Here is a 26,921-nt window from a genome sequence, read left to right on the forward strand (position 1 = left end):
GGCTTAAACGCCACAAGGATCTTTCACCAGGCAGAAATGAAAACTCGTCTATGGCCTGGATTCCTCAGCACCTCTCCCTTGGTGTGATGGGCATGGTTCCTTTACACACATTTCAAGAAGCTCCCCCTATGTGATGAGCCCCAAGCTGGGAATCAGCCATCCCACCAGGCAGGAAGCAGAAAAACCCAAGCTATGGGAGTATTTCTAAGCAGAACTACTTGAACATCCAAAGACCATAAATCTCGAAGCCTTATCAGTCATCCACTTCTCAACGTGAAAAAGTCCATCAGATTCTTAGGGGGAAGTTTTCCTAGAAGGGAAGTGGGGACATGAAGTCACACTGGGAAGGGTGGGGAAGGGGGAGAGAACAGAAGGAAAGTAGGGTGGGCAGGGGGTGTCCCCAGGCGAGGAAAGCTAAATCAAAATGTTCAAGAGAAACGTCACTGCTGGCCAGGGATCAAACCCTGTTGCCTGGCAACATAAGAGGCCTACCCGTGTTGACAAAACTGGTAGCAAAAATATATCCCAGGGCTTCCCTGGTGGCGCAGTGGTTGAGAGTCCGCCTGCCGATGCAGGGGACACGAGTTCGTGCCCTGGTCCGGGAAGATCCCACATGCCGCGGAGCAACTAAGCCCGTGAGCCATGGCCGCTGAGCCTGCGCGTCCGGAGCCTGTGCTCCGCAAAGGGAGAGGCCACAACAGTGAGAGGCCCACGTACCACACACAAACAAACAAACAAACAAACAAACAAACAAACAAAAAAATACATCCCATACTCTGATTTTCTTCAACTGAGAAATCAGTCACCCTGCTGCCCCGTCTAGGGAATGCCAGTGGTTTACAGGAGGGGGGGGGAGGGCGATCCATGTGGAAGCAGCAATTTCATTGATTTTGATAATGGATGGAAGGGGGGACGGGAGGCGGAGGAGGGAAGAAAGAAAAGAAAAAGAGAAACATCCAAGGAGCCTCATGGTTTCAGATTCGGTACAGAACTCCACATCCTGCTTCCCCTCCAACCGCTGTCCTGAGGTGACAAACCACATCTGTCCACTTCCAGCAGCACTTACGGGAATCAGCCAGCCCTCAGCAAAAGGCCATTGAAAGGAAAAGGGGACTGTCCCTGAGAAGCCCCCAACAGAACAGGCATCGGCAGGGGGCGCAGGGGCAGCACCCCCAGCATCATACTGCCCCGCTGAGACCCTGCTGGCCACTAGCCCCATTCCTGGCTTCTGGCTGCCTGCCAGGCAGGAAAGGGTCAAATGCAGGTGGTCCTTGCACCACAGAAGAGAAAACCTCAGATCAGCCGCACTCCTTCTCCAGTCATGGGAGAGTGGTGGATGCCTGAAGCACAGCCAGCCCAGCAGAAGGGGCAATGGCTCCAACGGCGGGGGGAGGGGGGGGGTCCTTCCTCCTGGAAGCCTCGAGACCTGTTCTACGTCAGAAGCCTTCACCCTGGGTCAGAGGCTGCCCCTCGTCTCCCCACTGACCCCATCCTGACGCAAGATTCTAGGTCTCCCAATGGGGCTGCTTCTCTCCAGTAATCTCCAGCCAAGACTACAAGGCAGGGCGGTCCTGCGGGCCAAGGAGGATTAATAGCACATCTCCCTCCTGCCGTAAATCACCAGGGACTCTGCTTCGGGACATGTGCCCCCGTCACCCAGCGGCCTGCCCGCAGCCCGGGCACCTGGGTGATGCAGTTCCCAGGAACTGGCCTGGGGCCACCCAGTGGGAATATGACCAGGATCACAGGGACGGACGTCACTGACCCGGCCCTCCTCACCCAGGCCTCACGCAGACAGCTGCCACCCAGGCAGGCACAGGCTGCAAAGTGACCGGGAAAGAGGGAGGCGGGACGAAAGTGCACTCAGGTCCCAGGAGGAGAAGAAATTTCAAAGGGCCACCGATGACTTGGCAAGAGCCTCCCAGGTGCCCCAGGGCAGCAAAGGCAGGGAAATAACTGCAGATGAGCCTAGCATCTCCCCTTAGCCCTACGAGTCAATTATTTCTCTTACCTGTTCCCATAAGACGTGTCAGGCTGTGGCCAGGTTTGCAACAGTCCCTAAATACTGTCAGAGTGCCAGCAGCAGGCAACAGCCAGAAGCAGGGAGATGGGGGTTCAAATCTTTGCTCCTCTCCACGGGGTCCGTGGTCTGGGCACGTTCCCTTACCTCCCAAAGCCTTAGTTACCGTCCCCTCCGTGTGACGGCAGTAATGATACCATCGCCTGGCCACCTTCCGTCAGGCCCCAGTGGGTTCATGTCTATAAGGGACCCACGCCTGCAGGCCCAGGCACCCCACAGATCCGAATAAATGAGGGCCATGGGAGTCCATTGAATAACCTGACTTTCTCTAAACCTCAGTTTCCTCCTCTGCAGAAGGATTTTTAAAAGTATTGCCCTGGTGCTTGGGAAAGTGCACTTGGGAAAGTGCCTGGTGTACAAAACAGCGTTACAACAAACCTCCTTCCCCTCCTCCCCTCCATCCTTGACCTCTGATGGCTCTGTCCACACCCTGTCTTCCCAGAAACAGTCACCTCCGTGCTGTCCACGCCCAGCGCCCCCCTGCAACGTGCCTGCATCACTGTGAGGCTCCCACTCGGGCACCAGGTGCTGCTAGAACTTTCAGGGGAGGAGGAGCTCACCACCTTCTCCCAGGGCTACACCCGACTGCACCTCAACTGCCTGCTGCCTCTTCGGGTCACAGCCTTGGAGTTCTCATGACTCACTCTTGGCAGCTGGTTAATCACTGAATCCGATCCAGCCCCCTCCACATCCTCCCAGATCAGATCACAGCACGGGAAAGGCGCATGTGAAGGCCCAAGTGATTGTCTCTGGGCTCCGAGGCTAGTTTGCTCATCTGTATTACAGGGACACGTGGTGCCTGAGACACCGCTGGACCTCCACGCAGAGCTGCCACCAGTACGGACCCGACATGCGGCATCTGTGCCCCATCAGTTTCTCCAACACAACCTGAGCCCACACGCAAGAGCCACCACGGCTACTCTACCCAGGCAGGAGGCTGGGCTGAGGCTGCACCCTCCCTCATCAGGCCATGTGGTTCCCTCCCTGCCTGGTCCTTCAGCTGCCCGAGGCGCCACCGCACAGCCCTGGAGCTGACGGACTCAAGCCAGGTCCCGTCCACGCCGACTCCCCCCTCAGATTGCGGCTCCTCTGTCCTTTACCCAGACTGTCTCATACTCAGGGGCTCAGGTGTGTTTCCAAAGCTTTACTCGCATGCGCACACACCCCGTGACCTCACTCCGCCGGCCTCCTCCACACACCGTCTACACCTGTGCTATCTACACCTGTTCTCTAACAGATGCTCCTCCCCACTGGGCTCTCCACTTGTTGAGTATGTTGATCCTCATCGTTCAATGGATTCCGTATTTGTGAATTTGCCTACCTGCTACGATTTATTTGTAACCCCCAAATCAGTATTTACTGCACTTTTGGAGTCATTCACGGACCAGCCCAGAGAAGCAAAAAAATGTGAGTCTCGATATGCACAATGCCAGGTGAGGCCAAGCAGAGAGGACCCCCTGCCTCCTGTTCTGTACCTGCTGTCAGGTTGCAAACACCCATCCTTCTCACGGTCTACTGAGTGTCATGTTTTTCACGTTTTTATGCTTTTCATTGGTGGTTCCTCTCTAAGGTGGCCCCCAAGCCTAGTGCTGAGTGCCATCTGGGGTCCTACCTAAGCATAGGACAGCTGTGACGTGCCTTACAGAGAAAATACGTGTTTTAGATGAGCTGCTTCCAGGAGTGAGTTATCGTGCCGTTGGCCACGAGTTCACTGATAATGAATCAACAATACGGTACATCCAGAAAAAGGAAGAGGAAATGTGCAGATCCGTACAAGACGTTGCTCCAGTAAGCGCTAACGTCAAGTCTGTAGTGCAAGATGAAGCTGTGGAAATGTGGCTAAACGTGTGGCAACAATGCCTGAGAGGTCATGACAGAAGCACAACACGGTGTGGGGCTGAAAGCCAGAGAAATTTTTGGTTCCATCACCCAGGGGCAGGGAAATGTTCATCCCTTCTGGGCTAGTGTTTCATTGTAAAGAAACACTGTATAGAATTAATTATTCATAAGACATATAGATTAAAGAAGGTGTCTTTAAAGAGAAACACACATAAAACAAAGTTGTGTTTGATGAAATTGTGACCAGGGGCACTCAGGAACAATCCTCTGTTTCCCTGGGAGCAATGCTTCACTCCATTTCTCAAATGAAGGGGGAAAAAACCAAACACACACACACACACACACACACACACACACACACACACACACACACACACGAATCCAGATCAGTAAGAAAGATTCTACTTTTGCCCAAAACGTTCCATCCCACACAACTTACATGACTGCTAAGAGGGGACTGTCAGCTCTACAGGACAGAGTCTTCTGATCTTGACAAGTGACTAAAATAGTGCATGACACTTAGTAGGAACACTGTAAATATTTGTCGAATGAAAGAAAATAATGAATGAGAAGAAAAAAAATTCATGGACAAGTAGAGTATAACCTGTATTGACATACACTTGCATTTTCGTCCCATCTCTGCAAAGCCCAGGCTTCCTGTTCTCCACTTAGGGAAGGTCTTCTGTAAACCAAATCAATGTCCAGATTTCCCAGCAACAGAAGACTACAATAGTGATTAACATAAGAATTCAGGGGATTATCTGACATATTTGACCTACTCCTTTCATTGGAAACATGACTTCCCTTCCATTCAAGGTCCCCATCACTCATCCGCTTGGGCTTGGAGGGCTTTCCATCAGTCGCAAGGTAAGTCAGTTATCCCCTCATCATTTTCGATCCTCTGCCACATTTTATCTTCACAAGCAAGTTGGTATGTACCCACCCTGCCTGGGGTCACCATTCTGTCTCTACATTTTCCATATCCCCTCCCAGCCAGCAGAGGACTATTTCTTCTTCTACCCATAGGGTATTTTTTTGCAGTGGCGGTGGTGTTTTTGTTTTGTTTTTTAACATAGCAGATTCACCTTGGAGATATTTGATAGAAAAATACATCTAGAATAATAACATTCATTTTCTTTCATCCAAATGCTTTACATGAACTAACTTAATCACTGTGGTAAACTGCAAAAATGGCCGTAATACTTTGCAGGTATTTTTGCAGATGGAGTTTATTTTTTCCCTACCTCTTACGTTTGGACGAGCCATGTGACTTACTCTGACAAGCAAGACATTAACAAATGTGATGCAAGCAGAGGCTTGGAAAGGGCCTGCCATTTCTGTTCCTAGAATCCCAGCACCATATGAAGAAGCCCACACTAGCTTGTTGGATGAGATGCACGTGGTCCAGCCACCCGACACCTCAGCTGACAACAAGCCAACTGCTTGACAGATAAAGCCATCCCAGATCAGCCAATGCCCCAGCCAACCCACCAACTGACTGCACATTCATGAGATCAGCCAAAACCTGAGTTCAGAAAACTTGCCCAGCAAAATCATGAGCTAAGTAAATGTATTAAGCCACTGAGTTTGGTTTGTTTCATAGCAACAACTAACTGATACACAATTCCATTTTAGAGATGAAGAAATTAAACCACAAACAGTAAGTAACTTGCAGAGGTCCCATAGCTATTAAGTGGTAAATTGGGATTAAAAGCCAGGCAGTCTGGCTCAGAGGCCAAGCTTTGCCAATGGTCCTAGAGTTAAGTCAGCTAAGTTTCAAACATTTCCCCAAACACTTACGTCCCCCAAAGGAGGTTAAAGCACGTGGACTTACCTGGTCCCATAAACACAAAACGGGCAAGCGTCAGCACTGAATAACCCTCACTATTTTGCACTTATGCTGCCCTTCAGGGTTCCAAAGTCTCCTGACACATCCAACCATTTAAAAATCCGAAGGTCCACTGATGGATGAATGAATAACAAAATGTGGTCTACACATACAGTGGAATATTATTCAGCCTTAAAAAGGAATGAAATTCCAACACAGGCTACAACATGGATGAACCTTGAAGACATTATGCTAAGTGACAAAAGCCAGTCACAAAAGGACAAACTCTCCACAACTCCACTTACATGGGGTACTTAGAGGAGTCAAATTCACAGAGACAGAAAGTAGGACAGTGGTTGCCAAAGGCTGGGGGAAGGGAGGAGTGGGGAGTTATTATTTAATAAGTACAGGGTTGCAGTTGGGAAAATGATAAAGTTCTGAAGGCTGATGGTGGTGAGGGTTACACAGCAATGTGAATGTACTTAATGCTACTGAATCGTGTACTTAAAAACAGTTAAAATGGTAAATACTATGCTAAATACAGTTTACCACCATTTTTTTTTTTTTTTTTTTTTGCGTTACGCGGGCCTCTCCCCGTTGTGGCCTCTCCCGTTGCGGAGCACAGGCTCCGGATGCACAGACTCAGCGGCCATGGCTCACGGGCCCAGACGCTCCATGGCATGTGGGATCTTCCCAGACCGGGGCACAAACCCGTGTCCCCTGCATCGGCAGGCGGACTCTCAACCACTGTGCCACCAGGGAAGCCCTACCACCATTTTTTAAAAAGGAAAAAAATCACAAGGGTTGGGACTGGCAGTGATAAAATGACAGGCCCGGGGCCACTGTTGGACTAGTTAGAACACAGGGAGCAGAAGAAGCAAGAAACTCTCTGCCATTCAAGTTTGCTGAGCCACACGGGCTCCACGCCCACCACCACCCCCCCTTCAGAATGTCCCCTGCCACACACTAAAGGCCAGATGGGCTGGCAGATATGTCAAAGCCACCTTAAAAACAAGCTCTGGCTCACGGACAAAACCCTCAAATAAATCAAAGCCAGTTTCCTGCCCCCACCTGGCCCAGGAAAACAAACAAGTGCTCTGCCCACTCTTGGCAGAATGTGGATTGGGTTTTCAAGATCACAGAACTGGATCCGACTCCTGGTAGGAAAATGAGCTGACCTCAGGAACGATAAAGTCAGTGCAAATTTCTGATGATCAGACACAATTCCTACTGCCCCAACAATCACAAGTCTTTGTAAACTCTTTATGGAAAACCAAGCTGTAGAAGTCTTTTCCTTTGTACGTCTCCTCTGTTTGCTGAGACTCTGGACGGATGGACAGGAGCATTCCAGACATTATAAAACCATCCATACAGTATTACCTCTTCTTTTTTTTTTAAAGGAGGTATACATCAAATATTAACAGAAGGTATGGGGACTTATTTTCTCCTTTTTGTCTATTTTCTGAATTTTCTACAATCTTTTTTTAGTGAAACCAAAATCTAAGATCATCATCAAACATTAGCTCATTTAAGTGCTAAGGACACCTCAGGACTCTCACGGTCCATGACCATCACTGCTTCACTGTTTTCAGATCACTGCTTCCACAGAGACGAGGATGCTGAGGCTCTGAGAATGCAATGCCTCACGAGACACACTTGGAGGAGACACTCTGCAGGCATCTCTCAGAGACCATCACTGCTACACACAGTCAGAGGGGTTTGTATATATAGAAAGGAAGGGGTGGGCGTAAGACCAGAGGAAGAAAACAGGAAGCCCCACTTGGCAGCAACTAGGGGGAGGCTCCGCCCCCTTCACCACCAGGAAGGTCAGAGACAGACTCAGCCTCCTGGCCAAGCCCAGATGGCCCACCATCCACAGAAATAAAAAGTGACATCCTCACCCAGCCTCAGCCTTTGAGCGCCCTTCCAGTTCCTTGGCCAGAGACCAACAAGGTCCCTTGGGGCTAAGGAGTAGGGGTCACTCTGAGTCTTTTCTACCCTTCTTCCTGCCCACCTGCGAGAAGGCAGGAGCTTAAGGTGGTGGTTTGCAGGCATAATGCCAGGCAGGATTTCCCTCAACATTCATCCCGGGCTCTGCCAGCTGACGGAGAGTCACTCAGCCCCAGGGTCTGTATCACCTGATGAGGCCTGATGACTCAGTGGCTTGCCCACGGGACTCAGTAACTGCACGGTAATTGTCCTCACTGGCCAAGAGATGAGAGGAAGGCACAAAGCCACACTTCACTGCTGCCCAGCAGTGGGACCCTCCCCACGTAGCTCCCTCCTACCTCTTTTTCCATGAAAGAGGATTGGGGCGAGGAACAAAAAGGGAGTGGTGTGAAATCTATTCCAGGTGTGTCACAGCCAACTGGGGACTCACCCACCAAATGAAATTTGAATGAACCCAACCCAGATGAAGCTGGATTTGCCAGTCATGCTCCTATCCCTCTGCAGGGAAGAAGTTGTGAGTAAAGCGGCAATGGACAGGGAAAGCTCAGGATGCCAACGGAAGGCCGGGAGGAACATCTGGTCAACCTCATCATTCACTCATTGGCTCATCTGTTTGTTTTCTCAAGACTTGAACACTTTCTGTATGCTGGTAATGACCCAAACAGACCAAATTCCCTGTCTGGGAATTTGTGGAGTTTCACTACTGTAAACAAGTAAACAATAACAGGTCCGGGGTGAGAAGTGCTATGAAGAAAAAGCCAATCAAGGAATGAGGGCTGGGGTGGCAGCGATGGTGGGCTGGCAGTTGTCATTTAAATGTTAGCCCAGGAAGGCCTTGTTGATAAACTGACATCTGAGCAGAAACCTGAAGGAGACGGAGTGGACCATGCAAATCCTACGGTTAAGACAACAACAAACAGGGGCTGCAGCAAGTTCAAAGACTCTGAGGTAGGAGCATATAGGACATCCGTTCAGCCAAAGGAGGATAAGGCCCATCAGCTGGGGCTGGTGGCCTAAACGGCCAACCTCCAGAGGTCCCTGAACACAAAGGTCCCTTTACCAGCTCTGCTCCAAAATCTGAGCTCAGGGGACCCAGTGAGGAAACTCCCGTGGGGAAGCCACTGCCGAGGCTCCAAGGGGATGCTTTCACAGACCACTATGAAACCACCCCACGGCATGGGGACATGGATGTTTTTATATAGATACTTGTGTCCTCAAAGGGACCATAAATTCAAGTGTTGAAGACTTTCAGAAGAGGAGGTTTCAGGACCTCCTCCCCACTGACCCAATGTTTACAGTAAATTATCAGAAATTTCTCCTCAAACCTAACCAGAACCCTTCTCACTGCAAGGTCAAGGCCACTACCACCCTGGGCTATGGTGGATGAGACACATCGCCAACGTGGGGCACTTTGAAGGTTGTGGCACAGGGCACTTTGGAGGGAGGATGCCTTAGGGTTGGGGAGCTTCTGGGGACGGGTGAGCACCTTCCGGAGAAGGGCTCCTTCTCTCTAGAAAGCTGCAGCCTGGGTGGGGCACAGAGGGAGGCGGAGAGAAGGACGGCTGCTCAGGCTTGTTGCAGGCCAACAAGTCATGGGCACTTTGACGTTGTACAGCCCAGGGAAGCAGGACAGGGAAGGAAGGGTTTCGGGCAGCTGGTCTGTCTAGGAACAAAGGTCACATTATCTGGAAGGTTCCAACCAGAAAGCTCAGTTCAGCATTCAGAGTGCAAAACCCAAATACGTAGCTAGAATCTCGGCAGAACCACCAAAGCGTCAAGGGGATCCCTGATGAGAAATCTGAGGGGTGCACGGAGCGGGGCAAGGAAGAGGAATGCCCAAGTCCTGGCCCCTTATCCTCGATGGCTCCCGTCTTAACACATGCCTGGGGCTTCGCTTCCCAAGGGCTCGCTTTCCTATCGCCTCCCCACCCCGCCGCCCCAGCCCAACAGCACACTGCACACACACAGTGGGGGCCTGCAGTGGTACCTGCACCCACTGAGCATCTGCTTACAGGTAAAGACCCTGGGAGGCGGCGGCATCTCCTGTCACATAACACAGAGCAGGGACAAGAACTCAGCCGGGACCAGCTGCTCAAGAGTCACCTGAGCAGGAAGCCCCCGTGTGGGCCAAGGTATGTGAGAGCCCCCAGCCCAGGGCCTGGCACACAGCAGGTACCACCATGTGTTGGGAGCTCTTTTCCTTCCCATTCACAGGGCCTGCATCTCAGGCTGGGAAGTCCCCACATCGGTGACGATCCAAGGAAGACACTCTGAAACCAGCAGCCCCGGCAGTCGCCTGACCACAGCCCCTCTGCCGTCCCCTTTCTGGTCTTGGTTCCTCTGTTGCCTATTTGGGTTCTCAGGACAAAGAACCAACGTTCCAAGAGAAGCAGATGGCTAATTTCTCCCAAACCAGGGAGGAGAATACGAGGGAGGGAGTGTTCCTCCTGCTGCCCTACAGGCAGTCATCAGGGAGGGCGGAGGACAAGCCCGATGTTCTAAGTACAGCCTTTGGTCCAGCCGCCTGGGAGGTGGACCTGGGTACCAGCTCCAGCGGCAAGGCAGCGCCCACTGGTGGGGACATCCAGCTGCCAGCACGCTCACCCTACTAATAGTACCAAGAGCGGGAGTGAAAGCAACCTGTGGTGGGGGAGGAAAACACCGGGCTGACTCCAAATGCACCTGTGGACCAAGCCACGGCTGTCCCGTGCCCCTGAGCTTCGGCAGGAGGCCCACGAGTCAGAGGTGTGCCCACGGTGCGGGGCAGGGTGATGGGCAGAGCAGGAGTGCTTACCTGCCTCGCCACCCTCCGTGCCTCCCAGTAGGGCTTCGAGTCTTCCACAGCTTTGCCAATTTTCTTCACCAGCTCATCCAGTTTCACCGTTGCTTCAACCAGAACAGAGCGGAACTTCTGACGAATGTCCTGCAGACAGGAAATTGAGGACACAGTTCAGGCTTAAGAAGGAACGTGCGGAAATCTGCTTTACTTAACCGGAAGCACCCAGAAGGGCCCCCACTCGGCCTACAAGCCCCTGATTTCACGCCTTTACAAGACGGTGTCTAGAGCACCACCATCCAAGAGAGCCTTCCACGATGCTGGAGTGTCCTATCAGCTGCACCGGTCAGTATGGCAGCCACTGACCACACATGGCTACTGGACACTTGACGCTGACGAGCAAGACTGACGAACTGAGTCTTTAACTTATTTCATTTTCAGTAACTATATTTAAATTTAAACAATGTGGCCAGTGACTACCTCGTTGGACAGTGCAGGTTAGACTGAAAGGCTCCATCCAGGGGAAGACGTCCGGTCCGGCCACCCCGGCAGCTTCAGTCCCTAATGATGGCACCATCTGCTACACTCCCATCATGTCCCCACCCGTGTAACGTGGTCAATGTTAAACAGCGGGTACAGATTTCCCACATGCCAGACCCTGTGCTAGGCCTTGGGCTTGGTCCCTGCTTTCAGGGCACTTCCAGCCTGGTGGGTGAGGGAGGCGTTTATAGCCCATCCCAGCGAGTCTGAGCCAGGATGGGACCAGTACAGGTGCCGTGGAACCCAGGGCAGAGAACCTCACCAGGCCAGGTCGGGCGGGCGGGGGGAGGGGGGCGAAGGTAGAGGGAGACTCGCAGGAAACTTCCAGGGGGGACTCTCTGCACAGAAGCCCGAATCATGGATGGGCAACTGGGAAGGAAGGAAAATACTGAGTCCAGAGCAGGTGGTAGACCAGCACCCACCGGGTGCGGGGAGGGAGTAGTGTGGCGTTTTCCAGAGACTGAAGGAAGCTGGACGTCTGGAACGTGGAGATTGGCTAGAGGTAAGGGCGGCCACCCCTCCCAGAGATGCCACAAGCAAGGTGGCCTGGATAAGAGTTTGGGAGAGAAGAACAGGCAGGAGGGCAGTTAACCACGCTGTGAAAGTCAGGAAACCAGATCCATGGATGCCACAAGGAGGAAAAAGAATTTAAAAGACAACATTTAGTCCCAGGTCTAGGAGGACATGTTGGAAGGTCAGTGAGGGCTTCAGAGACCCCATGTCCCTCTCCTCTACTCCTCTGCCCTCGGGCACTGGCCTGTCACAGCCATGCCTTGGGGTGCGTGCGTGCATTTGAGAAGGGAAGTGGGTACACAGGGAAGGAAGAACAACACATGATCACCAGCCATGGGGCGGCCCCAAGAGCAGCCGGCCACACTGCTGGTAAAACACATGTGCTCCGTTGGCTACAAAGGGGCTGCCTCGCTATCTGCAAACTATTTCTAAACATAAAATTATATGGGCCTCTTGGGCCAACAGGACGGCTCAAGGGGGTGAGGAAGGCCCCGATCCCTTCTAATTTCCTTCCCCCCATCATCTCATACTGTGGGTTTTCTAGATGGGTTTGAAAGTGCCAGGGCTGCAGCATAGGACATGGCCTTTGTCTTGTATGGGAGCTTCTCAGCTCCTGAGCCTCATTCTACTTCTGACAGAGGCCTTGGTTGCTTCCCCCAGGCCTGTATCCTCCTCCTCCTCCTAATTTTCTCTGCCTTTCCTCCTATCTGGCCAGGCTTGCAGTCACATGCTACAGCTACAGCTGCCGAAGACAGAACAAAACTAGGCTTATCCTCCAGAGGAAGTGCCACAGATGCATGCAGGCCGCCAGGGACGAGCAAAGCTCCACCAAGCTTCTGTTAGACTTGACTTCCTATACGTGGGAGGTAACACGTTGTCTAGAGCTCGGGATTTTTCTCAGAGAGATGGATCTAATCCTGGTTAAAACCTCTTTCTGTGAGGCCCCCATCAGGTAACTTCCTTATGAATAATTTTTATTACCTATAAAATGGTGACTTTCCATCTCATAGGGAGGGCTGTTGGAAGGAATGAGAGAGAATGCAAACGTGAAACACCTACTAGTTCCTGGGCACACAGCAGGTATTCAATAAATGCACACATTTTTTTTTTCCCCTGGCATCAAAAGAGACCCACGATCCTATTAAACACCGCCAAGGGGGCGGCTCTGAGGCAGGGGGAGCCGACGTGAGGGCGGGAATAACCTGCTACCCTGTGTGGGCGGAGGCTTGGTAGACGCACCTACACACGCGGCTGAATCCTCCAAGTCAGCACCCTGGTGGGGGAGGGGCCAGCCCCACGTCCAGACCACAGGCGGGAACACCAGGGGCCAAATCAGTCAGTGTGTGGCCCAGGGCAGGTCACGCCATCACTCTGCACCTCCTCTGGGAAATGAGAACTGTGCCCCAAACCAGTGGCCTATGGGCCCACAGGCTTAGTGCCTTCAGCCTCTATGCTGTGTACTAAATGTCAGGAAAATTCGTATATTTTTTTGAACGCGGATGCTCACATTTCTCGTTAAAAAAAAAAAAAAAAAAAAAATTAAATCAGATGATCTGGCAAAACTGGGCCCCCATTCCTACTTGGCTAGAAGGAAAGGAGAAGACACCCCTTGGAGACTGTCCTTTCCAGTCCCCACGCCCTGTGCCTGAGCCACACCCAGCCTGCTTCACTCATTGAGCTCCCCTGCCAGGTCCTCAGAGACTTCTGATTTGCCCAGAGCTATTCTGGGCACCAGTGCCACCTGCCTGCATGAGGCGGGTACAGGGAACAGATGGACAGTTTCCCTTGGGGCAGACACTTACAGATGCTTTCATGCCATCAGCATATGCAATCACTAACCACCTTATCAGGTTGGTGCTATGGTTGTTCCTTTTTTTTTTTTAATTGAAGTAGAGTTGATTTTCAACGTTGTGTTAGTTTCAGGTGTACAGCGCAGTGATTCAGCTATACATATATATCTATTCTTTTTCAGATTCTTTTCCATTATAGGTTATTACAAAATCCTGAGTATAGTCCCTTGCGGGTACTATGGTTGTTATCCACATTTTACAAAGAGGGAAACTGAGGCACAGAGCAACTAGGTAGCTTGCCGAAGGTCACAAAGCTGGGAAACAGCACAGCCAAGATTTAAACTCAAACAGTAAATAAATAAGCACCGTGCAGTGTGATAAGTACTAAGACCTCAGTCTACACACTGCAGTGAACACACAACCAGGAAGGACACCCAGAGAAAGCACCATTCCAGACAGGCCTTGGACGAAGGGGGATTTCACCAGACAGAGAAGGGGGCATTGAGGGACCAGCAAAGCGAAGGGTGGCAGGTGGGAGGGCTGGTGGGACGGAAGAAGGAAAGGCACGTGGGCCACGCTGAGGCCTCTGAACTCTATCCCACACCCAATGGGAGACACGGTGGGTTTCTCGTGTGAGTCTCAATTTACTTGCCACGTGCCTGTTGTCAGCAACGCTTAAAGAATTCTCTACCACAAAAAACAAAAGTCTTCATCGTTCCCTGGACGGCATGGCTGTGAATAGAGCTTTCCTAGCTGCAACAGTGTAAACGCCAAACACTGACTACAACGCCGTCCTGCTGGGAGGGGCGGGGGTGGAGGAGGACACAGGAGGAAGGAGACTAAAGCCTCATCGTCCATAGGGGGTGTCCGCAGATAAGAACTAAAACTCAGAAGTCAAGAAGTAGCCACACAAAGCCTACTGTTTACAGAGTCACAGAAGTAACAGAATCCAACAGCACATTAAAAGGATCAGACACCATGATCAAGTGGGGTTTATCCCAAGAATGCAAGGATCCTTCAATATATGCAAATCAATCCATGTGATACACCATATTAACAATCTGAAGGATAAAAGCCATATGATAATCTCAGTAGATACAGAAAAAGCTTTTGACAAAATTCAACACCCCAGAAAGTAGGCATAGAGGGAACTTACCTCAACCTAATAAAAGCCGTATACCACAAACCCACAGCCAACATCCTCCTCAATGGTGAAAAACTGAAAGCATTTCCTCTAAGATCAGGAACAAGATAAGGGTGCCCACTCTCACCACTCTTATTCAACATAGTTTTGGAAGTCCTAGCCACAGCAATCAGAGAAGGAAAAGAAATAAAAGGAATCCAAATCCAAATGGAAAAGAAGGAGTAAAACTGTCACTGTTTGCAAATGACATGAGAATCCTAAAGATGCCACTAGAGTCACAGATGTGAATACCTAAATAATCAGCTAAAATATGTTAAACTGATCAATTAAATTGCCTCTAAGGGAGAAAAAAATGGGGATGGGGTGGGGGGAGGGTGTTGTTTGTTTTATTTTGGTTTTTGCCCTTTTTAAAATTGTAGTAAAATATCATGGTGGATTTTTAAGCAGAGGCATCACCAGATCAAATCTGGGTTTTACCAAAGAGTGGACTGGGGTCTTCATGTGAGTCTGGTCGGCAGATTCAGGGACCACCAGCCTGGTCAAGCGTGTGACCATCAAAGGGTGTTGGGCCCAGGAAATATGATTTGACGTCAGCATTTCCCTCTATAAAAGAGGCTGTGTTGCCAGAGAGGATGACGCATGGTTGGCTGACAGCCAAGCACCAACTACTTATTCATCCAAGACGTGTTAAAAGCTAAACATAAAGGCAGCCTTCTTCCTGATAAAAGAGTGGGCCTAGTTCTGGTACCATCCCACAAAGGGTCATGGCTACCTGAGTAATAATTCACTACAAATACTGGGGTGTGGGAGCCCACAAATCAAAACCTTTCCTGCCTACCCAACATAATAGCCCTGATTTTCCCGGGCCTTACTCTGGCCCCAGAACTGGTCCCATGCCTGGCCAATCAGTCGGGATACTTCTAGCCTCAGTGATTGCTGAGGGAGGGCACGGGACTGATCGGAACCAGTAAGATTTCATTCTGGGACTTTTCTGAAACTGTTAGAGGAACTTTTTGCACTGAGATGCCTGAGAAGATGGAATGAAAGCTGGAGCAGACGGCAGCCATCTTGGCACCATGAGGGCAGAGCCTGCCAAAGCCAGGGAGGGAGACCCTATGACATTTTGAGCTCTTGGACCTAGCAATGCTTTACAGTCTAACCCCATACTCCACTCTCCTAGAGCCAAAATAGTGCGCACACACAACCAATTGTCCCCCCTTGCTATATGTTGTGTTTAAGCTAGTTGGAATTGAATTTCTATCATTTGCAACTGAATTAAGCCTTTAAAAAAACTGAAAAATACTGTATGCCTTAAGGTAGTCATATTAATGTATTCAGGGAGGGGAAAGTCAATCTACAGTCTATAACGTGGCAAAGCACTGCAACTAAATACAGGTAACTGCTGGAGGGCTTCTGCCCCTGACAATAAAGCCATGCTTATAAGGAGCAGGGTCTGGGGAACTTAATTCAACCTACTCTGTATAAAGCATTTCTTTTTTCTTTTTTTTTTTTTTTCAATCCATCTTAATTTGGCCACAATTGAACTTGTGTTTTTTGCCTTATTTCCTAGTGCGAGAAAAGACTCGACCATGGTTCTTTGTCTCCTACAATTACAGGCAAATGTGTCTCCCAAGATGAGAATGGGGGCTGCTTCCAGGAGCATCCAGGGAGGAGAGCTGGCTGTCTTCCCTACGGTAAGCGATCCACGGAGGGAAGCAGTTCAGAAGTACAAACACCTCAGGAGAACAAGCAGAGCTTTCACCAGTCAACAAAAATAAGCCACATACCAGCCAGGGCTCTTCACCAGCTAATTTTTTTTAGATCAGCACTTGAAGGAGTTCTAAAAGGGCTCCCTCGGCCTGGATGAGGCCTCAGATCTTCCAATCTCAAAACTGTGTCACATCCATCAGGTGACTCAGACTGAGGGCAATTTATTCATGCAAAGAACTGCTGAGGGTGGCAGTCTCCCTGTTTGAATATGTCAGTGTGTCAAAAATGCAGCCCCGTATCAGACAAAAACCTCAGCCCCACGAAACCAGCACCGGTGTGCCTTGGAAACAGTGGGCAGTGGTCACCACCCCGGGGACAAGCCCGTTTTCTGGCCAATCCACTCACCCAAGCCTCGATGATCTCACCTGTAAGCTGAGAAGGGCAGCCTCTCCCCTTCACAAAGGCGTCCCCAGAACCAAGTGAGATTAGGACACGATGTCAGTTTTTAAAAATAACTGTCCTACAAATTAAAGATGACACCAAACTTCAAAAGATCCCTAGTAATGCCATTTATAAATACACTGCTTTCTGCTCATGGAAAGATTTCACAGGCATGATCTGAGACTCACAAGGACCCCGCAGGACAGGATGGCCAGGCTCAGCAAGAAGGGCGGTCCCCAGTCTCCAGATAAGAGACCTCAGCCCCAGGGGAGAAGTGCTGGCTTGACCTAAGGTCACATGCAGGGGAGCGTCAGGCTAGCATCGGGAGCACAGACCACTAGTCCTAAGTTCCACGTGTCTTTCCCTTCACCTGTGGCTCCCAAAGTCTGGCCCAGGGAACACGGGGGTAGGGGCTGGGGGTTCCCCAAGACCTTTTCTGGGAGTCTGCAAGGTCAAAACCATTTTCATAATTGAGTTCGACTTAATTTGCCTCTTTCACCTTCATTCTCTCATGAGCGTTGAGTGGAGTTTCCAGAGACTACTTGAGCGGTGACATCAAGAGACAGAATGCAGAAGGAGAAATGAGCAGCCAGCTCTTCTATTAAGCCAGACATGAAAGAGACTCAAAAAAACCCATAAAATGACAGCTTTCTTTTCACGAATTTTTTTTGGTTTGGGAAAAGTTATTTTTGATAAGATATATTCTTTATGCTGACAGGTAATAGGCTTATTACCATCATTTTTAATGAATGAATACAAGTGTTTAAAACAACTCTGTTTTAATCTCTAACACGGCAGATATTGTAGATGTTCCCCACAAAAAAACAAAAGCTCTCTGAAATGCTCAGTGATCACAGGAGTGTAAAAGGAACCTCAGGCCCAAAAGCGTCGGGTCAGGTTTGCAAGGCACAAATAGAGACACGGATGTAGAGAACAAATGTATGGACACCAAGGGAGGAAAGCGGGGGGAATGCACTGGGAGATTGGGATTGACATATATACACTAATATGTATAAAATAGATAACTAATAAGAACCTGCTGTATAGCACAGAGAACTCTACTTCACTTTGCTGTACAGTAGAAACTAACACAACATTGTAAAACAACTATATCTCTATTTAAAAAAAAAAAAAGCATCGGGTCAGCTGGTGCCACCAAACCACACCCTCCCCCTGGGCCGCCCTGCAGAGACCCTGCTGGAAGGAAACACCCCAGTGTATTTTCAGTAAAGAGAAGTAGCTATTCCTTCTCAGGCTTTCCTTTACTCTTTCTGATTTTCCCAAGGAGAAAGCCTCCATTTGGGATCACTATCTCTTCATAGCCCTTCTTCACATTTGCTAATCTCCTTTTTAAGAAAGGGGGAGTTAGTCAGGCTCAGAGCCTTCCCCAAAGGGAATCTGCTAGAATTCGATAAGCAAAACAATAAACCCACTGGAAACAAAAGAGCGTTGCTCTGCAAAGTCAGCAAGCGGGACCCTATGAGTTGGGCACGTCCATATGATTCTTCACTGAAGTGAGAGAGTGGCATGGACATATACACGCTACCAAATGTAAAATAGATAGCTAGTGGGAAGCAGCCGCATAGCACAGGGAGATCAGCTAGGTGCTTTGTGACCACCTAGAGGGGTGGGACAGGGAGGGTGGGAGGGACGGAGACACAAGAGGGAAGATATATGGGGACATATGTATATGTATAACTGATTCACTGTGTTATAAAGCAGAAACTAAAACACCATTGTAAAGCAGTTATACTTCAATAAAGATGTTAAAAAATAATTTAAAATAAAATAAAATAAAATGTTTAAAAAAAAGCCTGCTTGAAACAAAGTTATTTCCCTTTGATGACTTTTCACTTCAGGTCATGAAGCCTCATTTTCAAACAAACTTAAGTATGAATGTGAATCCATGTAAAGGAAAATACAGAATAAACAGTACATAAGAACTAGAAAAAGGCAAAAATTATGACAGAGGCAGAAGAACGAGAGAGTTGGGGGTTGAGGAATGTTCCAGAATTCCACCATGAAAGGCACCACCGGAAACACTGCAACTTCCCGAACAATTCTAAGGTACCTGAAATGTTTTTAATGTTACTACAAATCATGTTTTTTCCTCACCCATCCAATCTATTCTTGAACAGCACTTGTGGTAGCTACTAAAACACACAAAGAAACCACTTTCCTAGAGCTTCAGTGAAAGGGATCAAGTGCCTTCCAGGGCTGGCTGCTCGAACTTTCTGCAACAATGCAGATGTTCTGTATCTGTGTAGCTCACTACAGAGGCCACCGGCCACAGGTGGCTAAATGAAAACTTGAAATGTGCTTAATCCAGCTAACTAGATTTTGTATTAAATTTTAATTTTTAAAGTATAATTCAAATCGCCCCATGGGGCTAGTGGCTGCCATCCCGGACCACAAAGGATCCCAGATTTCACTGGATCCCAGATTTCACTCCGCTCCCCACTTGGAGAGATCATGCCACGCTCCCGGGTCCTCCTGCTGCCTTGTCTCCTTGCCTCTGCCTGCTTTTTCTTGCCACAAGGAGCGGCTGTCACAGCCCTGTGAGAAGGGCGGCCAGGACAATCTGATTTCACCTTCAGGAATTCTGCAGCAGAGGCAGAAGTGGAAAGACGGCGCCAGGGCAAAGCCGGGACCTGGGGAGCCAAACCAGAAAGGCCGAGGCAAGAGGGCCCAGGAGCAGAGAAGAGGCAGAGGTGGAGAAGGGGGGGTGAGGGCAGGAGCCCCCGGGGGACTGGAGCCAGCCCCGTGAGGACCACAACCCCTCCCCGCCCAGCACCCCTCAGGCCCAATTCCCCATCAGCGAGTTTCATCCAACCAGGGAGCCTGGTGGAGACAGCCGCAAAGGGATGGAGATGTGCATGGAAAAGAAAGAAGGGGAAGACAGTACCAGGGCCTCTGAGCTGGAAGCAGCAGAATCACTACCGGGGACCTCTGCCTAGCTCCCTCCCTCCACCCCCCTTTCTTTCCCACCTCAAACCCCAACTTCAGAGGCAGAGGCTTCTTAAGGCACCTGCCAAACCCACCTTCTGTGGTGGGGACTGTGCCTCACGTGTAAGCAGAGCCTTGCTGCTGTGCTTCTGACACAAGACCCTCTCCCAGGGGACAAAATGGAGGAAGGCAGAGGGGGGAGAGATGGGGACACAGAGAGAGTTGACCGAGAGGGAAGAGAAAGCAAACGAGAGAAGAGGAGGCAGCAGAGGACGGATGCGGGCGATGATCCTGCTTCCCGACCCGAATTCTGCAATTACACAGCCAGACCACTTACCAACCTTTGGCAAAGGCACCTTTGAGAGTGAGGACTGAGAATAACGATGCTGGATGCCTGGTGTCCCTGCTCGAGGCTCTACAACGCCGTCCCCACCCTTGGGGCTCATGAAGGAAAATCCCACCTTTTATTTAAGCCATCTAGGTGGTTTGGAAGAAAGTGTAGGGGATTCCACCCCAGCTCCAGACCCAGGGGCAGGCCCTGTGCAGCTCGGCAGCCTTGGTGACAAGGTCAGCCCTGCTTCCTCTTTCCACAGCACCACACCATCTGTCCTGGTTCTGGGCCACCAAGAGCTTCCTTCCACTGAGAGAGGAGAAAAGGAAAGTAAGAAAAGACGGTTGGTCAGCATGGTTTCCTGGGGCCAGTTGGCCTCTTCTGAGGTTATCAAGGGTCTGAGAGCTTTTTAAGGCCTAAGTGGAACCAAGTTACTCCCAGGCAGAAAGGCTGTGCTCTAGAATTCGGATTTGACTAGAGGGATGTTTCCAAACAAGCAGGTGAGGACCCACTCCAGTCTCCCAGAACACAAGCAGCCCCCGCAGCTGTCCCCACACTGGGCCACCCAGCTTCGTGCAACATCAAGATTCCACAGCCATTTGGAGGCCAAGTTAAGGCAGTCGGTAGGTCTGGGAATAAGGAAACAGCTCTTTTTTCAACTTTTTTAATTTAAAATAATTTCAGACTTGGGAAAAATGAGGGTAAGATGCAGACTTGATGTCCCTTTACTGTGAAATACTTCAGTGTGTATTTCCTAAAGATGAGGACATTCTCTCACAGAACCAGAGTACGATGATCACAATCAGAAAATTAACATTGATACGATGCCATTAATCCAGTCTATGACTTCGCTCAAACTGCGTCAACTGCCCCACCAACGTCTCTTACAGCAAAGGGAAAAAGATATTTTTCCTGGTCCAGGATCCAGTCCAGGACTCAAACGGCATCTACTGTCAATCTCTCTCTAGTCTCCCTAATCTGGAAGCATTCTTCAGTTTTTCCTGGCCTTATTAGTTTTCAATAATATGAACCAGTTATTGTGTAGAATGTCTGTCACTGGGAAACACTCACTTTCAATTCACCTTTTTTGTTGATGTTACATAGGCAGGAGCCACCAGCATGGAATCTAACCAATTACAAAAAATACGTTTAAATAGCCTAAGGTCCAAAGCACCACAAAGGAGAAAACCCAACAGCCCTTTAGTCTTCAGGCACAAGGGTCAATTGTATGAGGCCCAGGAGGAGGGACAGAAGCTCCATAACCACCCTACGCACACACACTGTCAGACACACATACACAGAAAGACACAGGCACACTCATGCACACACAGACACTCTCACACACACAGTGACACACACATACACAGCAGAGTTGAGAAGGCTGACAGGACCCGCTGCTTTTTTCATTCAGAGCCAAACACATGTTTTTAAACCCACAAGATTCTTTGTGTGAGAGGAGGCAGAATTGCTGAAACTGAGGCATTTTATGGAGTTCAACCACAAGTGAACTATCTCCATGTCTGCACCGAAAGGCTTAACATATTTCCTCAATTTTAAGACTCACTTTTTTTCAAACATTTGCAAATATTAGGGGAACTTCCCCGGTGGCCCAGTGGTTAAGAATCCACCTGCCATTGAAGGGGATATGGGTTCGATCCCTGGTCTGGGAAGATCCCACATGCTGTGGAGCAACTAAGCCCATGCGCCACAACTAATGAAGCCCGCGTACCCTAGAACCGCAACTACTGAAGCCCACGCGCTCCAGGGCCTGTATGCCGCAAAAAAATACTGAACCCATGTGCTTCAACTACTTCATGAAGCCTGTGGGCCTAGAGCCCGTGCTCTGCAACAAGAGAAGCCACTGCAATGAGAAGCCTGCGCACCGCGACAAAGAGTAGCCCTCGCCTGCCGCAACTACAGAAAGCCTGCGCGCAACAGCAAAGATGCAGTGCAGCCAAAATAAATAAAATAAAATACGCCTTCCTATTTTTAAAAAATGTGCAAATATTAGATTTTAGATGGATCATACAATTAATGTGAACATTTATCAGGGGTGATGTTTCAGCCACCCATCAAGCAGTTATGCAATACAAGGTCTGTTTTAGAATTAACATGAGTGTCGGCATCAGGGCAATGGTGAGTTCATGGCCCGGCCTAGGGAAGCCCGAGGGACCAGGCAGTGAGGCCTCTGTGGAAAGCAGGCACCCCGCTCCCAGCACTCCAGGCAAGCTGCTGCCTTGTTCCTCTTGGAGGACCTTCATTCTGACTGCAGCTCACGGAACAGAACGGAAAGAAAGGAGGACGAAGGATGCAAAGGAAACAAAGTAAAAATCCACTGCCATTGGTTTAAGAGACATGGAAGAACACAGAAGAAGTGGCTAAAAACAGAAAAAGTGGCTGCTTCTAGCAGAACTGAGGGTGGGAAGGAATGAGGCAGAGGACTTTCATTTTCTCAGGGGCTTTTCTTCAACTATGTGCAAGTATTGCTTCAATAAAGATCAAACTTTAAGTTGGCTGCAGCACAGATTGACCAATATTTTGTATTTCCCCATCATCAAGACTGAGGGGGACTCAGCTCATTCAGCATGTGGCTAGGTTCAAATCAAAATCTCAATCATTCCAGTAAACTGGTGCAGCCACTATGGAAAACAGTATGAAGGTTCATCAAAAAACTGAAAATAGGAACTTCGCTGGTAGTCCAATGGTTAAGACTCCGTGCTCCCAATGCAGGGGGCCCGGGCTCGATCCCTGGTCAGGGAACTAGATCCCGCATGCCACAACTAAAGATCCCACATGCTGCAGCTAAAAGAGCCTGCATGCCTCAACTAAGGAGCCTGCATTCTGCAACTAAAGATCTCGCATGCCGCAACTAAAAGAGCCCACATGCTGCAACTAAACATCCTGCATGCTGCAACTAAAAAAGATCCCGCATGCCGCAACTAAAGATTCCGCATGCCACAAAGAATATCCTGCACGCGGCAACGAAGATCCCGCGTGCCGCAACTAAGACCCAGCGTAGCCAAATAAATAAATATATATTTTTTTAACTGAAAATAGAGCTGCCATATGATCCAACAATCCCACTCCTGGGCATATATCTGGACAAAACTGTAATTCAAAAAGGTACACGCACCCCAATGTTCATAGCAGCACTATTCACAATAGCCAAGACATGGAAACAACCTAAATGCCCATGGACAGATGAATGGATAAAGAAGACATGGTACATATATACAATGGAATACCACTCAGCTATAAAGAAGAATGAAATAATGCCATTTGTAGCAACATGGATGGACCTAGAGATGATCATACTAAGTGAAGAAAGTCAGACAGAGAAAGACAAATACCATATGGTATCACTTATATGTGGAATCTAAAATATGACACAAATGAACTTATCTACAAAAGTTTGTGAGGACTCACAAACATAGAGAACAGACTTGTGGTTGCCAAGGGGGGATGGGGGAGGGATGGAGTGGGAGTTTGGGATTAGCAGATGCAAACTATTATATAGAGAATGGATAAACAACAAGGTCCTACTGTATGGCACAGAGAACTATATTCAATATCCTGTGATAAACCATAATGGAAAAGAATATGAAAAAGAATGCATATATATGTATGACTGAATCACTTTGGTATACAGCAGAAATTAACACAACATTGTCAATCAACCATACTTCAATAAATTTTTTTTTTAAATCTCGGTCATTCAATATCAGGGGCTGGAAAAGCCATTTCCTATCATTCAGCTCAGAGGCTGTCATTTCACAAAGGAGGAAACTGAAGCCTCTCCCAAGGATGTGGATTTGGCAAGTGTCAGGGCAAAGACTGAAAACTTGGTCCCCTAAATTCTAGATCAGCATTCTTTCATCTCACCAGCCTCGGTGAGGACCTCAGAAGATAGAGCCTCCACACTCACAAACACACATATTAAAAACTACTTCAGGGCATGGGCTCTAGCCTCAGACTCCTGGATTCAAATCTTGGGTCCTCATCTCATTGGCCAAGTGACCCGTGAGAACTGGTTCAATCTCCATGTCTCATCAACGTCCTCAAGACATTGTGTTACTTTTGAGAACTAACAGGATAAACTATACAAACCACTTAGCACAATGCTTGGAATACAATAAGCTTTTGATAAATAATCGTGACTTTTACGCAGGTGTTGTTATTCAATAAATAGCAATGGTTAGAAAGGGAAGGACTGAAGCTGGCTGAACGTTTTATATGCTAGGTACTGTGCCAGGCACTTTACAATCATGACTTTATTTAATCCTTAACTACCCTGCAAGATAGGTATTGCTCTTCCCACTTTAGAGAGCAGGAAATGAAAAACCCAGAGAAGCCAGAAACCTTGCCAAGACTGCACAGCTTATGAAGAGGCAGAGGTTGAATTCAAACCTAGCTCTCTTGAACTCCCAAGCCCATGCTTTTCCTCTATTAGCTCCAAAACAAGTTTTCCTATGCTTTTTTGATCCCAAGGTTCACAGCATCAAAGTATGATTTGCTTGAACGAGTTCCAACTTGAGGAGTGGATCCAATTTCCAGCAAATGCATGCAATACCAGGATCCTATTTCTGCAGTAGGGACGCTAGCAAAACCCGTGGTAGGGAAAGAAAGCAGCGCTCAAGAGCTATCCAAGGAGCTTAAGAACCTTCCCCCTGAATTTATAAAGTGTCTGTCTAGCTACTGTACTCTGGGGACTCTAGGCTCCACTAATTTTCTGTAATAGGCATTGAAGCCACGGCATAATATTCTCTCAGACAGCATTTTTAAGAAACAGGCAAAGCAAAGAATTTCCTATCGCAAGACCCATAGCACTGCTCAAAACTGCTCCCTCTTGCTTTAATTGTTGCTGGCTGGTTTAAGGGTTATTGACAGTACGAATCAAAGTCCTTGCTCTGCTGGCTGGTTAACTATTAAAGCAATTCGGCAAGGCACTGTGAAATGTGGCTGTTCATGAAGCGAACGGACATCCTGCGGGCCTCAGAACGAGTCACTGTCTCTGTATCACCACCAGGAGTGTGGCCGTTCTAAAACAGGGCTCGAAATGCTTTAGGACTGCTCCCATCAAGAGATGGCGTCTGGGCCATCTCCTCTTGAACCTGGGCAGGCTCATGGCTGCTTGGACCAGCAGAATGTGACAGAAGTGCTGCTATGGGACTTCCAAAGCTGTGATGCTCCCACCTGGTCATCTTGGGATGCCCACTGTGGGAAGCCAGGCACCATGAGGAGGTCAGAGCACCTGGGACTGCCGTGCTGAGATGGTCAGATGTAAACGCTGACCACTGACCAGCTGAGCCCCCAGCCAAGAGCCATTATCCACGGCCAGACACAGGAGTGGGCCTCCTCGGACATCCAGTCCTGTGGGGCGCTCGGATGAGCACCTCACCCCACCCCACCCCCCGACATCTGCCTGCAACTGCTCGAGACTCCTCCAGCGAGAACCACCCGGCAGAGCCCTCTCCAAATTCCCGATCCAGAAAATCATGGGCAAAATAAAGCATTTGATTTGGGGTAAAGTAGTTTGGGGGGTAATTCATTAGGTAGAAATAGTAACCAGAACCACAAGGAAGGACGTCTTCATTTCATCTCTTCTTCCAAAAAAGCTGGGACTCCCCTAGTGGCTCAGTGGTTAAGAATCCGCCTGCCAATGCAGGGGACACAGGTTCGATCCCTGGTCTGGGAAGATCCCACATGCCGCGGAGCAACTAAGCCCGTGCGCCACAACTACAGAACCTGTGCTCTAGAGCCCACGAGCCACAACAACTGAGCCCACGTGCCACAACTACTGAAGCCCGTGCACTCTAGGGCCTGTGTGCTGCAACTACTGAGCCCTGTGCTGCAACTACTGAGGCCACGTGCTGCAACTACTGAAGCCTGCACACCTAGAGCCTATGCTCTGCAACAAGAGAAGCCACCGCAATGAGAAGCCTGCGCTGCAACAAAGAGTAGCCCCTGCTCGCCGCAAGTAGAGAAAGGCTGCGCGCAGCAATGAAGACCCAACGGCCAAAAATAAACTAATTTTTTTTTAAAAGCCAAAAACCAGGGAAGAGAACATCAGATCTGCAGGTTTCATATCTTATCAGAATGAAGCTGAAGCCTTTTGCGATTTGGCAACAAAAGGGTCAGGTGGCCGAACACACCCGAATCCCGTTCATCATGCTTCGGGTGAGTCTGATGCCACAGAGTATGCGTTTACATTAAATGGGTTTGGCTGCAATGAGAATAAACAGCGGATGTTCCTGTCATTGTGTCCCTGCTGGCAGTTTCTTTCTGTCAGAGCAAACATTAATATCTCTTGGATAATCCAGCAAAACACAGCAAAGGAAAAAAGTCAGGCAAAAATAGAACGAAATTGTTTTCCATATTCCTTTAAGGAAATGAAAGAGGCCGATTCTCTGAGCTCTCTAAGAGTGCCTTTGCAAATTTGCAAATTATTGTGAGACTCTTGGTTAAGATGTGTTGCATAAAAGGGATACATTCTCTACTGTTACAAGCATCTATGTGGCGATAGGCAGATTAAGTAATTCTCAGAAAGGAGGGCTGGGCGAAGATACCCGGGATGCTGCCAGAGGATGAGGTTCTATAGATGTTTAATTCATCCAGCCGACACACACACAAATACACCACTATGTTCAAAGTTCCTACCATAAACGCTCAGAAGGAAAAATAACAGCTCAATATTAAAAGGCTGCAGCCCACAGGGACCACAGCTCTCTGCCAACAGGGGTATCTGAAGATTTTATCAACCGTGAGGACAACAATGGATCCGCCAACCCTCACAGCCTGTCTTCTTTTGAGGTGGGGACACCCCTAGACCTCCACTCCCGGGAGTCAGAGGGAAGGTATCCTGGATAAACGTGGCGACACAGTCATGTCACTGTACTACAACAGCAATGGCCCGCGTTCCCACAATGGTGCCAGCTAAGGGGCCAGGAAAGTTTACATACTATCTCACTGGTCTTCATAGTTTAAAAGAAAGACACATCTGGTTTTTTTAAAGCAGTACACTCCATTTCAATAT

General features: G+C 49.0%; 1 protein-coding gene across 1 annotated transcript in view; it reads right to left on the reverse strand.

Annotated features, from left to right (window-relative positions):
* SH3BP5 (SH3 domain binding protein 5) overlaps positions 1 to 26,921 on the reverse strand; it is a 70,986-nt gene that overhangs the window by 32,992 nt on the left and 11,073 nt on the right. Inside the window, exon 3 of the mRNA XM_059063662.2 lies at positions 10,492 to 10,620. Within this exon, the coding sequence (XP_058919645.1) occupies positions 10,492 to 10,620 (129 nt within the window). The remainder of the gene's footprint in view (positions 1 to 10,491; positions 10,621 to 26,921) is intronic.

Source organism: Kogia breviceps, chromosome 5, assembly GCF_026419965.1.
Source record: "Kogia breviceps isolate mKogBre1 chromosome 5, mKogBre1 haplotype 1, whole genome shotgun sequence".
Classification (NCBI taxonomy): domain Eukaryota; kingdom Metazoa; phylum Chordata; class Mammalia; order Artiodactyla; family Physeteridae; genus Kogia; species Kogia breviceps.